The sequence below is a fragment of the Manduca sexta genome, chromosome 28 (assembly GCF_014839805.1).
Source record: "Manduca sexta isolate Smith_Timp_Sample1 chromosome 28, JHU_Msex_v1.0, whole genome shotgun sequence".
NCBI classification, from domain to species: Eukaryota; Metazoa; Arthropoda; class Insecta; order Lepidoptera; family Sphingidae; genus Manduca; species Manduca sexta.
The window spans coordinates 9,277,611-9,292,861 of NC_051142.1; the positions used below are offsets into that span (position 1 = coordinate 9,277,611).

At 37.6% G+C, this 15,251-nt stretch overlaps 1 protein-coding gene across 3 annotated transcripts; it reads left to right on the forward strand.

The window, feature by feature from the left end:
* The first annotated feature begins 196 nt into the window (after window positions 1-196).
* LOC115451415 (probable serine incorporator) lies at window positions 197-10,527 on the forward strand. Of its 3 annotated transcripts, XM_030179715.2 has the most exons (11): window positions 197-415; window positions 1,994-2,158; window positions 2,305-2,393; window positions 2,916-3,011; window positions 3,167-3,345; window positions 3,868-3,983; window positions 4,768-4,986; window positions 6,316-6,451; window positions 6,764-6,790; window positions 8,489-8,639; window positions 9,606-10,527. In XM_030179715.2, the coding sequence occupies exons 1-11, from the start codon at window positions 380-382 to the stop codon at window positions 9,736-9,738; spliced, it is 1,347 nt and encodes a 448-aa protein (XP_030035575.1). In that variant the 5' UTR covers window positions 197-379; the 3' UTR covers window positions 9,739-10,527. The 3 variants fall into 3 exon arrangements, with proteins under 3 accessions (XP_030035575.1, XP_030035578.1, XP_030035579.1); XM_030179718.2 differs by lacking the exon at window positions 6,764-6,790 and having other exon boundaries at window positions 8,474-8,639; XM_030179719.2 differs by lacking the exon at window positions 6,764-6,790.
* Window positions 10,528-15,251: the final 4,724 nt, after the last annotated feature.

Below are 15,251 nucleotides of genomic sequence, written 5' to 3' on the forward strand. Positions count from 1 at the left end.
CAAATGAAACGTATCTTGGATATATTAAAACTTGATTTTGCTTGAGTATGCGCGCGCACGTTTTCTACTTCGCAGGTTCCCGCGGTTCGCGGTTTCGTATCTACAGAAATGCTTGCCCAAAAACACGTAAATTAAAAAAAAAAACAATAATGTAACTTTTGCAGCAAAAATGTAACATTTCAGGAAACAAAACGTAATTTACGACACAAGGGCCCTGGCAACACTGCAGGTTATACTTACATATTTGTTTGTCACTGTTTGTCACTCTAACTCACAATACTTTTATATTTTATTGATTTCTATCCACAAATTAATTAGTTATTGCGAAACAAAAATTACGGATATTAGTTTTGCTCATAAGGTTTAGACTAGGATCATTATGGGTGCTGTGCTAGGACTTTGTTCTGCAGCACAGGTGAGTAAATTGTTTTTATCTTATGGTATTAAGAAGGAACAAAGAAGGAAAATAACAAGGATTGGCTATGACAATACTTCGAAAACATATTTAATGATGATATATTACTACTAAGTATTTTTACGGAATATAACAAAGGTATTACAGGAGGAATATTGAGCTACATTCCGACAATTTAGAATTTTCTGACATCTAAATTATATTGTCTTTCTTTATTTCATTACTTACGCATATTTATACTACATCTCACCTCTATCACTCCCCTTAAAAGTCCCGACATAATTAATGTGAACGTTTACCTCGGCATGGTTGCTCTATAAACATCATTAAAGAAGTTTATATATTGTTATTGACCTACATACTCTTATAAATTTATATTTATATGATTAAAATCTATTTATTAGGAACTATTGATAAAACTTAGAATTGTTCTATTCTTGTGTTTATAAAGTAGCCTTGAAGGTCTCATTGGAATAAAGCAATAATTCAATTTATTAACAACTAGAGCCCATCCTGGCTTCATGTGTGTGCAATTTATATGCATTGTAAAGTTCCTAATATTCAAATATTTTATTTTACGTCTGTTATATAATTTAATTATGACTGCGTTTGTGGCATAGTTGTAATTATACACGGTATGAGTATGACTACCATGCCAGGGTCCAAGGTCGGGCCAAAATAATTGTGACTGTGTTTTTCCATCTTAAAAAAATTTACTGTCACAACTCGATGTCAAAAAGTAGGCAGTGTGATATCCCCATGCCTCAGAAACTGTAAAGCCATTGGGTCCTGAGCCTATTCTCTCTCTGGTCATGTTGGATTGCAGTGTCGCTGGACTACGAGAGTGAAGGAACAGGGAGTGTACCTGTGTATTGTGCACACACTCGTGCAATATAATATGTCTTGTGTACTTGACTGATCTTCATTAAGATTAGCCACCGTGGCCGAAATTTAGTTAGGAAGGAATCAAATATAATTTATTTATTACTATCTGAGGCTACAACTTTGGTTGTGTTGACTTAGATCTACTTCGACCTGTTATATTTCTTGCTACACCTACCTGTACTTTGAGCTACCTATTCCATCCTATGTCCATCTGCCCCTAATTTTCCATCTTTGTTACATAAATTTCAGTTATAAAATTTTGAATCTGAAGATTTATTATGGTGTGATACAGAAACAAACATTTGAGCAAAGAGTTTTTCTTTTACCTACTTTTATGTATTCTATAAATCTCCCAGATTTTAAAAAAAATATGTTCACCCTGAGTTATATATTTTATTCATGTTTATTTAATAATACCTTAAGTTTTACACAGTGTAATGAAAATGTTAGTCCACATCAAATGTCTAGAATAGTCAACATATTTATCTGGTAAATAATTATAAGTAAGTATGTTAAATTTTGAAAAAATGGTTTTGTAACATCAAAATCAATTCTGTGATTTAGAAGGAGTAAGCAGAGGCTGAGAAAGGCAAAAGTAGATAGGGAATCATTTATATTATTTATAATTATCATTGATCAGTATTTTTAATTAAAGTCTTACATTGTAGAACTGGTATAACAATAATTTTGCAGCTGGCATGTTGCTGTGGAAGTGCAGCATGCTCTCTGTGCTGCTCTGCTTGCCCGACGTGCGCAAACTCGACCTCCACACGGCTCATGTACGCCGTAATGCTTCTGCTCGTCATGATCGCCGCCTGCATAACTCTCGCACCAGGATTACATGACGAATTGAAAAAGGTAAACCTACCAAATGTGTTTTACCACTTACTAGTATGAGTCACTTAAATGAACTTGCTATGTTTAATGATTATAGTAACAAGTAGATTTGTTTTATGTGTGCAAAAAAAAAAAACATTTAATACCTTGAATATTGTGTGTTGTAGGTTCCATTTTGTGCAAATTCAACACATTTAATACCAGGAAATCTGAAGGTGGATTGTGATCAAGCTGTTGGCTATCTAGCGGTATACCGGTAAGTTCACAAACTAATTCAAACCAGTACCTTATACTGATCATATAATATTCATAACAATATCAGATGTGTTTTTGCTATTATAAGAACTCAATCAGGAACCAGTAACTTAATGATTGTCCTATATTAATGGGTGAAAAACAATAAATTTAAAATACCTATAGTTTTACTATTTATACTGCCATGCTAAGTGCTAAAGCGGTATGTCAGTGAAACCTTATTTCGAGATGATCGAAGTATTGTAAATAAAGTTTTATTGTTTTGTATGTAAAACTGAGATAGAGTAACACTTTTAAAGTTTCTTCAACAAGTTCTAAACAAGATACTTTTATTTAGGTAAAATCATTGGATGGATATTTCTTGAAGCTATGTAATGACATCAAAATCGTGACTGATTTTTTTTGAGATACCGCTTTTGAGCTTAGCATGGCAGTATAGTGAATCTAAACAATTTTATCTTGGTTTTCATGATGTGCTCAATGCATAGTGTATATATTAACAACACTGCACTGTTTGTTCCAGGATTTGTTTTGCAGCATGTCTCTTCTTCCTACTAATGGCTCTTATAATGATTGGTGTCAAGTCATCTAAGGATCCAAGAGCTGGTGTACAAAATGGGTAATTTTTTACTTTAACCTTTTTAACTTAAATTATTGAAGATAATAATTTATATAAATGACAAAATGATGTTGTTTATAGTGTGCCTAAAAAGTGTTATTTGTCTAATTATGTCTTATTTCTACTGAATCTAATTATTCCATATCTTATTTTAGTTTTTGGGGAATCAAGTATTTGCTGGTGATTGGTGGCATTATTGGTGCTTTCTTCATACCTGAGGGGCAATTTGCATCTACATGGATGGTGTTTGGTATGATTGGGGGCTTCTGTTTCATAATCATACAACTTATTCTGATTATTGACTTTGCACACACTTGGGCCGAGAGATGGGTTTGTAAGTATTTGAGTTATTTCTTTATAATAAAAACAAAACACTTTAAATTTTAATAATTATATTTATATTTTTTTACTTATCTATTTTTGCTTATCTTGGAATAACTTTATTTATCAAATATTGCAAATCGTCGTATAATATTATGAACTGAACTACGTGTGAAAAAAAACGTGATATCGTTTACGCCACTCTATATACAAATAAAAAATTATATATTGCTGCACATATATAAGAGCATCACTAGAGAATGGCTTCAACATTTTAACTAATTCCTTTTTTATTGTGTTAGTAGCTGTCAGGACAAAATTTCTATTAAAGATTTTTTTGAAAACTCAATGGGGGAAGTTAAGAATTTGAATGTTTATCTTTTATGCAAATCTTCTTTCGTACATGCTAATATCCGAAACCGCCTAACCAATTTCAATGAATGTTCACTAGTCCTACATAAACCAGTTTATAAAATTTATAGACTACATTATAATATTATTGTTAAATACACATCGTTGCAATGTTTCTCTTCAGCAAACTACGAAGAATCGCAGTCTCGTGGTTGGTACGCAGCACTGCTGCTCGCGATGCTCACCTGCTTCGCACTGACACTCACAGGCATCGTGCTTCTGTATGTGTACTACACTAAGGTGAGTCAATATGGCCAACTGTATTCAATGACTGTTCATCTTCCAGCTACCCCTACCTAACTACAATATTATATAATCGGATTAACACACTTATCAGTAGTAGAGGAGGCCTGTTCCACAGCCCGGCCCAACAGTGGGAGAGTATATAATACAGGGCTGATACTATATTATACTATTAACACACTTATACTTGCATATAGCAAAAATTATTAGCTCAGTTTTTCTAATAGCCTCCTACGTATCAGTAAAGACTTTGAAATAATCCATACAAAGGAATGTGGGACCCTAATTGCCAGCCTTCGGTTCATATTAAGACAAGATCTACTACTGCCTACTAAAATTACTTATCAATTACAAATATATCATCGTAAAAAACCAGTCGTATTATTCACATAAAGAACACTTTTATTATATAGTATTGACTCAGCAATGAGTCAATTCTAAAATAAATACTCGACATGGTTATCATTCAGATGATAAAGAAATAGTGCAAATAAAGAAAAGAAATAACATCGGTACAAATATGAGAAACCTGCCAAGAGTAAATAAAATAAATAGTTTCTAAAATACTTAATAAATTATGGATAATTTTATAAGGTCATACACCCACTTTAATAGGTGGAACACATTTAGGCACTCTCCTTTAGCGTGCACACAGGCGTTTTAGTTGGTTAAGAAAATAGATCATACTTTTATTCTGCAGTGTCTCTTTTCTTTAAAAAGATTGTATACACGGACGCCGCTGTGACAGACATAACATGTGACTTTCAAATTTCTTCCCCAGCCCAGCGGCTGTGACCTGTCGAAGTTCTTTATATCGTTCAACCTGATCCTGGTGGTGGGTGCGAGTGCGGTCTCGATCCTGCCGTCGGTGCAGGAGCACCAGCCGCGCTCGGGGCTGCTGCAGTCGTCGGTGGTGGCGCTGTACGTCATGTACCTCACCTGGTCCGCGCTCTCCAACGCGCCCGGCGAATGTAACAGCATCACCGGCGGATCCGCCCAGGTCAGATTGAATTTTCTAATTATTGCTTTGGTTAATGATTTCAGCTGCTCTTGAATGTTGAAGAAACATGTGTGTGTTACTGGCCTTATAAGAAATTGCTAGGGATTAGAATTGGGAGGTAGTTATTAGGGTAACTTCGAAGATGTTATTTAGCATATGAAAATATATTTCCATTTTTTTTAAATTATCACAGAATTGGCTGTAGTCTAAATATAGTCTAAATCTGTTTAAACTTGATTGTTACAAGTATTATATGTTGTTGTGTTGTAAATATGCATTCAGGAACCAAATGGAGTAATGTACTGGGTATGTACTGTGGAATAGCTTGAATTGTCCATGTGAAGGTCACTGTGTTTACTATATATTATTCACATACACTACATTATATATCCTCACTATGTTTGTTAATATTGAAAATTTGAAATCTTTATTCATTACCCTACTTTAGTAAATATCAATGGATATCTACATTCTCAAGTAATCCTTATTAGACCTTGTTAATTCTGTCCCACAAATGTGAGAATAAGATCTATATTATGGTGTATCATGCTTGCTGTTCTGTAATTCCATAAAAAGTTTCAGTATTACCCTAAATACTATGAATCTAATCAATATGCAAGTAGATAATTGTTTACATTTCTGAAATAAGGATGTTCACTACCGCTTACTTCCTAGATTCCTGTTTTGGTATCTTCTATTGCTTCTATGTCTCATAATCAATAATCATAATATTTTTTATATAAGTAATGTTTGCAACCATTCATTATTCCGATATTACAGATGTATAATCAAGTTCTTCACTGTACCTAATGAAACTAAAATGGGTTTGCTTTAAAATAGGGTATTTGAATATGTTTCATTTTGTGCATTTTTTAATATGTAACAACGATTAGTACAAAAAAGAAATCCTGTGAAACAGCATTAAAATTCGATAAGAAATGAGGCAGTAATTTAAATTTCAAATATTGCTACGTGCAGGAGTGGGTATGGAGTGGGAATATCGCTCAATCTCTTTCTTTCGCACGCATTATAATGCCCACTAACGTCACATGCAAGTATGTTGTCCCTTTTCTGTTTTTTTACACTCTCCCCTACTACCTAATTTCAATGGCTTATATAACTTGTATACTTTTTACCAGATTTCTTCTCGTCTAGAATTTATACGATGTACATATTTTATAAAAGTTTTAACTAAAAATAAGTCAAACACCCTATTTGTCACCTTAACGAAACTATTTTTATTTAAACATAAGGTGACGTGTAGTTAGCACTCCTATCATGTCCACACATGAGACGACATTCTACTAATAGATTGTTTACGGTCGACAGTCATCCTTCGACAAGCAGTCGATCATTGGGCTGTGCATTTGGGCGTGCAGCGTGTTGTACTCGAGCATCCGTACCGCGTCATCCTCCTCCAAGATAACTATGTCTGAGCACATCCTCGCTAAGGAGGGATCCGCAGGTGATTATTAATATTTTTAACGCTGTATGTCTCAAAGATGACAAAAACACACCAACCCAATTTGAGAATCACTTTAAGTCTGCTAAAATTGTTGCATTAGTTTTTCTTTGAATAAGTAAATGGCTAGGATGTGGCACCTTGTTATATTTGGGACATATGGTTGAGTTTGGCAGAAACATTAACTTTTTTTATATATTTTATGTTATGGTGTCCACTTGCATGATTTGTTAATATATTATATATGACTATAAGATAACTAACGCGTATTGTGCATTCCTTGCGGTGTGACGTGCGGCGGCGGTGCGCTGTAAGGCCAAGGAGGGCTCATTGCTAATGAAGGTAATGTCATACAAAACATTCTTAGACCCTTAGTTACCCATGTCTACACCTCATAGACATTTCATGGTTTGTAGTGTATCTTTGTAAGGTATGTGTGTATGTTTATGTATTGTATGTAGTTAGTAGGTGTAGTATCACTAATTTCATGTAAAATATAGTGTAATCAGCAATAGAGCTGCGTATCGTTAGATGAATCCAGTTGCATACGATCAATATAATTTATTACCTAGTTTCGAAAATTATCGACAGGCGACTAATTGATGTGGTTTCCATGAAATATAACACTGCAAAACTAAGATGTCTTCTGGCTTTCAGTTGGAAAAGAATCGAATTCGACTTTAAAAACTTCTAAGGCAAATTCAGGTTACATTGATTTTTTATTTTATTTTCAAACAGTACCTAGCGTTGCATAAAGTATTCTATTGTACAATGCAGGGGAGTAATTCTTTCAAATTCCATATTCAGTCTAACATACATAATATGTCAAAATTATTATATATGTATATGTAATTAGGACAGCCGCGTGCGAATGTCCGCCCATTCCGTGCCGAAACAAAACCTTCAACAAACAAATAACGTAATGAGCATAAGGAAAAGCTATTTTTATTCAACATCGCCATCTTATTTCGACATAATATTTCTGTTAGACATAAATGTCCAGTTAGCTCGAATAACTCACCAATTAGTAGACATAATAGGAACCTACGTATTTAGATTGTGCCATTGTCGTGTTTATTTCGATCAAAAGTTTACTAGTTCCACAAATCAATGAAAATCTTTTTAAAGTTGTAACGCTGATAATTTTTTATCAATATATGTCAAATACACTGATAGTTTGTGCTGTATGTTTATAAATAATATGCTGTAATTATTATATTCAGCGCAGTAGTCTTTATACTCGAGTTTTAATTTAGCTTGATAACTTTAATGCTGATCCTATCGACAAAACAAAACGGCTTAACATATTTTATTATTAAAAAGGCAATTAGCTAGAATTACATTAATACCTCCAAAACTCTAATTTTTATCTATGTACAATTAATTTTAGTACTACAAATTTCATTCACTCATTCCGTGGAATTAGTTCGTTGTTACGAAAATAAATGCGCGATTTTATTCACTATACGGTGGCACCACAGTGGGTGTATTACATTTTATCAATTTATATATTTGTAATAATTTACAATATATTTGGAAATCACGATATTGAGATATCGATATTTGTCTCAAAACTATTAAAATTCCTGTATCTCTGACACCACTTCATTTGTCAAGTTACTCCATCGAATTAAAAACTCGAGTATAGAGTACCCGCGCAACTTCATTAGTTTTGAGCATTAAGGAAACTAACGAGATCTATTTTCTACATCGCCTAGTGTCCGTGAGCCTTGACGTCTATCGTACGGATATTATAAAGTAAAAAGTTTTTTTTTATTATACAACTATAGATATTGTTAATCATATTAATGCACAAGGCGCGTACTGTATATTTATTATTATTATAATATAGACTAACTTAAGGAGATACGGTAATCCTATTTTTATTAATTCTCGGCCAATTTAAATATTGCTTCTGTATTCATTAGAAATATGGTATATTTAGAATCCACAGCAGTTCGTTTTGCATTAGGGATGTACGTTTAAGATGTTAACTGTGGTGCATGGTATGCTCGCTGAGCGCAGGGTATGATTGTATAGAGGGCGCTGACGGCGGCGAGGCGGGCCGCGGCGAGGAGCCCAAGGTGTTCGACAACGAGGGCGACGGCGTCGCCTACTCCTGGACCTTCTTCCACCTCGTGTTCGCGCTCGCCACGCTCTACATCATGATGACACTCACCAACTGGTATAAGTGAGTATCGCGTCTTTACGGCAATTTATTTTTGACCGGCAGTACTATCTATCTTATGGACCTTGCCAAGACCGGGAGATGGTTATGTCGAATTCACCAGCCTTCGGAACCAAATGTCGCCTAAATGACGTCTAAAAAAATATACACATGCCAGCATACCAAATACAACCATGGTGGCCTACTTCTGTGTGTACTTCAGTCTTTGTGGGACTGTTCCTGAGGTCGTGAATGTATCCGAATTGGCCAGACCCCTCCCTGCACAATGCCGTTGTACTGTACTGTACATCGAACAGGATGTCCTGCCATCGCAGGACGCTGTTCGAGCTTAGATATCCTTGTTTTAGTGCTAGGGTAGTAGTATGATACCGTACCGCCGTGCTTCTTAAAATCGCACCGTTTATCGCATGGAGGCCGCACATTCCCGATTGCTACGCCCAATAGCCTCCTTTTAGTCGCTTTTAACAACAGGCAGGGAAAACCATTACGGCAATATTGAAACGCCTCCCTAACACAGGGCGGGCGGCTCAGATCAATCTGCTAGCGGGAATGGTTTGTTCCTGATCTCGTTCGGCGCTTTCTTCCTACTCCCCAAACGTACGGTGGATAATTCCGCCGCTCTACGTTTTATACGAAACGGCGACTTTCGCCAGCCTCATCCTAATTTTAATACCAGAGCTGGAATGCTATAATTTAAAGATTATCTTGAATCTTGATATTATTTTAAAATACAACAATAACAATTTTGGGGATTATCCGCAATATGCATAAAATAGTTTTATTTTAATGTCTAACATTCGCGTAAACATAAATTATTTATTATAGACGTATCTAATTTAACATCAGTTCCCATTCTTATTTATTTGCGCCCTTTTCTATACAAAATAATTCATTCAAAAAAGTATATACAACATTATGATCTTATATTTCTGAGACAATGACATTTTAATCATTCTATTTATTTTCCAGCCCAAGCTCGCAGCTGTCGAAGGAAAACGTCGCGTCAATGTGGATTAAGATCACGTCCTCGTGGATGTGCGTGGGTCTGTACGTGTGGACCCTGGTCGCCCCCGCCGTCTTCCCTGACAGGGACTTTAACTAAACACTAAGTTTATGTAGTTGCGTATTTGCTTGATATTAATATGTTATCATTTATCATTAAGTCAATATTTGGAAATTCCAATGTAATATCTTTTACCCGCAAATTGATTATTCCTCAAATATTAATTTTATTTTGATATCCTCTCTTTGGAGATTTCGTAATTTTGACACATATTGGACCGAGAGAGTTGCATTATTACTTTTTAATAGTAAAATCCATGTATTGCAAAGCAATTAAGCCTAAAACCTAAGAAACTCTGAATTTACGATGTTCCCCTTATAGGGGGTGTCAGGATATAGAACGTAAAAAAAAACAAAAATATGATCTCTTTATCCATATTATTTTTTCCTTAGATACATAGAAACATGAAAATAATTAAATAGTCAATCATTTAGTGATCGCTCTTTGCTGCTTAAACAACTAAAATATTAGTTAAGGCTAATATACTAAGTAAGACTAGTGAATAATTTCATAAAGTAATCGTTTTATTTAATGTAGGAAGTAAATATTAACTTAGTCCTCTTTCTTATTAAATCTGTTCTTACTCTGTAATCTGTACACTCCTACTATATTACTCAAATCTAATTAGAAATTTCTTAAGTACGCGTCTTCTTTCTAAATTTTCGTAACAGACTGCTTTTTTGTTCTTACGTAAATGGATTTCGTAATTTATTTTAATGTTCTAATACTTATTCTGTTTTTCTTTACAATACTTTGTTATTTGTATGAAAAAAACATTATATCATGTATTTTTTTAATAAAGCACCATTCCTGGTACCTGAGCAGTTATTTGTATTTTACTTATTTAAGAAACATAGACACCACAATTATACAAGATCATTTTGACATTGCGTTAATAAATGAAACCTCATACTCCTCATTGTGTCTTTTAACATCGTACTAAATATCGTCGTTTCTGGTTTTTTTTTGTCATTAGGTAATTTAGAGCGAATATGGCTTATTCGTATTTCTAAATGAAAATGTGATATTGCCTAGACGAAGAATTATCTTAGATGGGTAGTAGTGGCATTAGGGCTCGTAATAATTACTTTGTTTATATTTATTGACTGCCTCGGTGGCGTAGTTGTATTGAATGTCCGGTACAATAGCGCTCTGAGGTCCTGGGTTCGAATCCCGGGTCGGGCAAAGTGATATTTGGGTTTTTCTGCTCAGTATCAGCCCGGAGTCTGGAATTTGTGCCCGATATGGCGATAGGCTCGCCCCTATCACATCATGGGACGGAACATACTTGGCGAAAAGTGGGTGCCCTAGTTGCGCCTCTGCATACCCCTTCGGGGATAAAATGCGTGATGTTATGTATGTATGTATGTATATTTATTTTCTTCGAAACTGTTCATTTTGCATCTATGGTTGGAGTAAATAATTGTTATATATTGTATTTTCAAGAAGATAAGTATGTGATTTGATTGAGTAACACAATCACAATGACCCTGTATTTAATTTGTATGTTGCCACTTAAAGTTTCTGCTTATAATACAAATTTTAGCAGCTGGCAAACACATAAGTATATTGAAATTCTAAACATATTAGGTAAGTATGTAGTACCTAATGTACTTTTAGTTACCCAACCTGTTTAGTTAAATATATATTATAACATTGAGCGTGCATGGAGCATTCTGGGTCCAGAAACGGAATTCCCTGAAATATAATTTGGCCTTATTGACCTTGGCACGGGCAAAACAAGATAGATTTTTAAATAAAAAAATAATTCTATTGTTATAGCATTATTAGCTATTTATATATTTATCAACAAATAATTTTACTTAAATTGACTAATATTTTTTATCCAGTTTACACTTAGACTCGTGTTTTTATAATATACTAGCTTTTGCTCGCGGCTCCGCCCGCGTTATAAAGTTTTTCGGGCTCAAGTTTACCGTTATAAAAGTCACGCTTATATTTTCCCGGGAGCCTATATTCTTCCCAGGGTCTCAAACTGTCTCCATACCAAATTTCATCTGAATACGTTGGGTAGTTTTTGAGTTTAACACGTTCAGGCAGCCAGATGCAGCGGGGGATTTTGTTTTATAATATACTAGCTTTTGCCCGCGGCTCCGCCCGCGTTATAAAGTTTTTCGGGTTTTCCGTTATAAAAGTCACGCTATATATTTTCCCGGGAGCCTATGTTCTTCCCAGGGTGTTAAACTATCTCCATACCAAATTTTATCCTAATACGTTGGGTAGTTTTTGAGTTTAACACGTTCGGGCAGACCGATGCAGCGGGGGACTTTGTTTTATAATATACTAGCTTTTGCCCGCGGCTCCGCCCGCGTTATAAAGTTTTTCGGGCTAAAGTTTTCCGTTATAAAAGTCACGCTATATATTTTCCCGGGAGCCTATGTTCTTCCCAGGGTCTCAAACTGTCTCCATACCAAATTTTATCCTAATACGTTGGGTAGTTTTTGAGTTTAACACGTTCGGGCAGACCGATGCAGCGGGGGACTTTGTTTTATAATATACTAGCTTTTGCCCGCGGCTCCGCCCGCGTTATAAAGTTTTTCGGGCTAAAGTTTTCCGTTATAAAAGTCACGCTATATATTTTCCCGGGAGCCTATGTTCTTCCCAGGGTCTCAAACTGTCTCCATACCAAATTTTATCCTAATACGTTGGGTAGTTTTTGAGTTTAACACGTTCGGGCAGACCGATGCAGCGGGGGACTTTTGTTTTATGATATATTTTTGTAGAACTTTTTAAGAGGAACAATCCCGTCATACATTATTGTTGCATAACTTTAACCGTTTACGCAGCGCACGCAACAGAAGCTCTCAAAACTAATAAATTGTCCCCGTTTTTGCATCATGTTTTATTACTGCTCCGCTCCTATTGGTCATAGCGTGACGATATATATATAACCTATAGCACTCCAGGAACAAAGGGCTATCCAACACAAATTTTTTTTTTCAGTTCGAACCGGTAGTTCCTGAGATTAGCGATTACTGCTCCGCTCCTATTGGGCATAGCGTGATGATATATATAGCCTACAGCATTCCAGGAACAAAGGGCTATCCAACACAAAAAGAATTATTCAGTTCAAACTCCTAGTTTCTGAAATTAGCCATTACTGCTCTGCTCCTATTGGTCATAGCGTGATGATATATAGCCTATAGCACTTCACGAACAAAGGGCTATCAAATACAAAATGAATTTTTAGTTCGAACCGGTAGTTCCTGAGATTAGCCATTACTGCTCTGCTCCTATTGGGTATAGCGTGATGATATATAGCCTATAGCACTCCACGAACATAGGGCTATCCAACGCAAAAAGAATTTTTCAGTTTGGACCGGTAGTTCCTGAGATTAGCGCGTTCAAACAAACAAACAAACAAACTCTTCAGCTTTATATAATAGTATAGATTATTATAGAACTTTTTAAGAGGAACAATCCCGTCATACTCATTCATCATTGTTGTATAACGTTTACGCAGCGAACGCAACGGAAGTTCTCATAACTAATAAATTTTCCCCGTTTTTGTAACATGTTTCATTATTGCTCCGCTCCTATTGGTCATAGCGTGATGATATATAGTCTAAAGCACTCCACGAACAAAGGGCTATCCAACACAAAAAGAATTTTTCAGTTTGAACCGGTAATTCCTGAGATTAGCTATTACTGCTCCGCTCCTATTGGGTATAGCGTGATGATATATAATCTATAGCACTCAACGAACAAAGGGCTATCCAACACAAAAAGATTTTTTCAGATTGACCCGGTAGCTCCTGAGATTAGCCATTACTGCTCTGCTCCTATTGGGTATAGCGTGATGATATATAGCCTATAGCACTCCACGAAGAAAGGGCTATCCAACACAAAAAGTATTTTTAGATTGACCCGGTAGTTCCTGAGATTAGCGCGTTCAAACAAACAAACACATACTCTTCAGCTTTATATAATAGTATAGATTATGAGCGCCGCTCCATACAGAGTTCAGAGTGCAGTCACACGCAATCAATGTTGGAACCATACCTAAAGTCAAGTGAGGTCAAGTGTACATATTGCGGTTCAGACGCACATAGGGAGTGTTCGGAATGCCAAATCTAAAAGTAAACACTTGGCAGCATGGTCTCTGAGCTTTTTCCGGCGCGTTGAAAAACCGGGAAGCTCGTCCTGCTGAAGAAGGAAGGGAGACCCGCAGAGTCGCCGTCGGCCTACCGGCCCATCGTGTTGCTCGACGAGGTCGCCAAACTTTTTGAGCGCATTTTACACGCGCGCCTCGTCGAGCACCTCGAGAGGGTCGGTCCCAACTTGGCCGACAATCAGTTTGGTTTTCGGGGTGGACGCTCTACCGTCCACGCCATTCTGCGGGTCAAGTCGCAGGCGGAGGAAGCAGTGGCCAGGGGTAAAATAGTTATTGCAGTTTCCCTTGACATCTCTAATGCGTTCAATACGCTCCCCTGGCCATACATTAACGAGGCACTGCGGTACCACGTGGTGCCGCCCTATCTCAGGCGTCTGGTGCACGCGTACCTTTGGCACCTTCGGTGGCACCGAAGGGCGATGTCGTGCGGTGTCCCAAAGGGGTCGGTTCTAGGCCCTCTCTCGTGGAACATCGGGTATGACTGGGTGCTCTGTGGTGCCAATCTCTGGGGCGTCGGCGTGATGTGCTATGCGGATGACACGCTGGTCACGGCCATGTCCAAGACATTCCAGGACGCCGCGATCCTGGCGGCGGTGGGCACCGGTCACGTAGTGAGCCAATCAGGCGTTTAGGTTTGAAGGTGGCCCTCGAGAAGACCGAGGCTATTTGTTTCCACGGGCCTCGCCGGGGCCACCGGCCGGTGCCCACATCGTGGTTGACGGGGTGCGGATTCCCATCGGCAAAACGATGAAGTATCTAGGTTTAATTTTGGATAGCCGATGGGACTTCCGCGCCCATTTCGAAAAGTTGAGGACGAAGTTGTCCAGGGCGGCGGGCGCTCTTTCTAGCCTGCTGCCCAACCTGGAAGGTCCTAGTATCCCCTGTCGAAGGTTGTACCACGGGGTCGTGCGGTCCATGGCGTTGTACGGCAGCCCGGTCTGGGCTGACGCCCTGGGAAAGCGTTCTGCTGCTCTCCTGCGGGGCCCGCAGCGGGTCGTAGCGCAGCGGGCCATACGGGCGTACCGCACGGTCTCGTACGAGGCGGCTTGTCTTTTTGCCGGATTCCTGCCCTGGGATCTGATTTCATTGGAGGGAGGAGGCGTTCAGGAGCGGGCAGCGTCCGGCCCTGAAGGAGGTGGAGGCCAAAAGGACCTCCTCCTATCTTTGCACAGTGGCTGGACAGGCGCCACGGCGCGGCAATTTTTAGATTGACACATGTGCTCACCGGGCATGGGTGCTTCGGTGAGTACCTGTGTCAGATAACAGGGACGGAGGTTAGCGCCGTGTGTCACCATTATGTGTCACCGACAACTGCCTAGTCGGCAGCCAGGAGGCCTGGCGTGCGGTGGCCCACTTCTGCGAATGAAACATAAAAGAAACAACATAAAGATGAAATGTAAAATATATTTTTACAATT

Coding starts and splice junctions, on each gene's coding strand:
- LOC115451415 (XM_030179715.2), top strand. CDS start 380: ATGGGTGCTGTGCTAGGACTTTGTTCTGCAGCACAG. Junction 416..1,993: donor GACTTTGTTCTGCAGCACAG/GTGAGTAAATTG, acceptor ATAATTTTGCAG/CTGGCATGTTGCTGTGGAAG. Junction 3,012..3,166: donor AGAGCTGGTGTACAAAATGG/GTAATTTTTTAC, acceptor ATCTTATTTTAG/TTTTTGGGGAATCAAGTATT.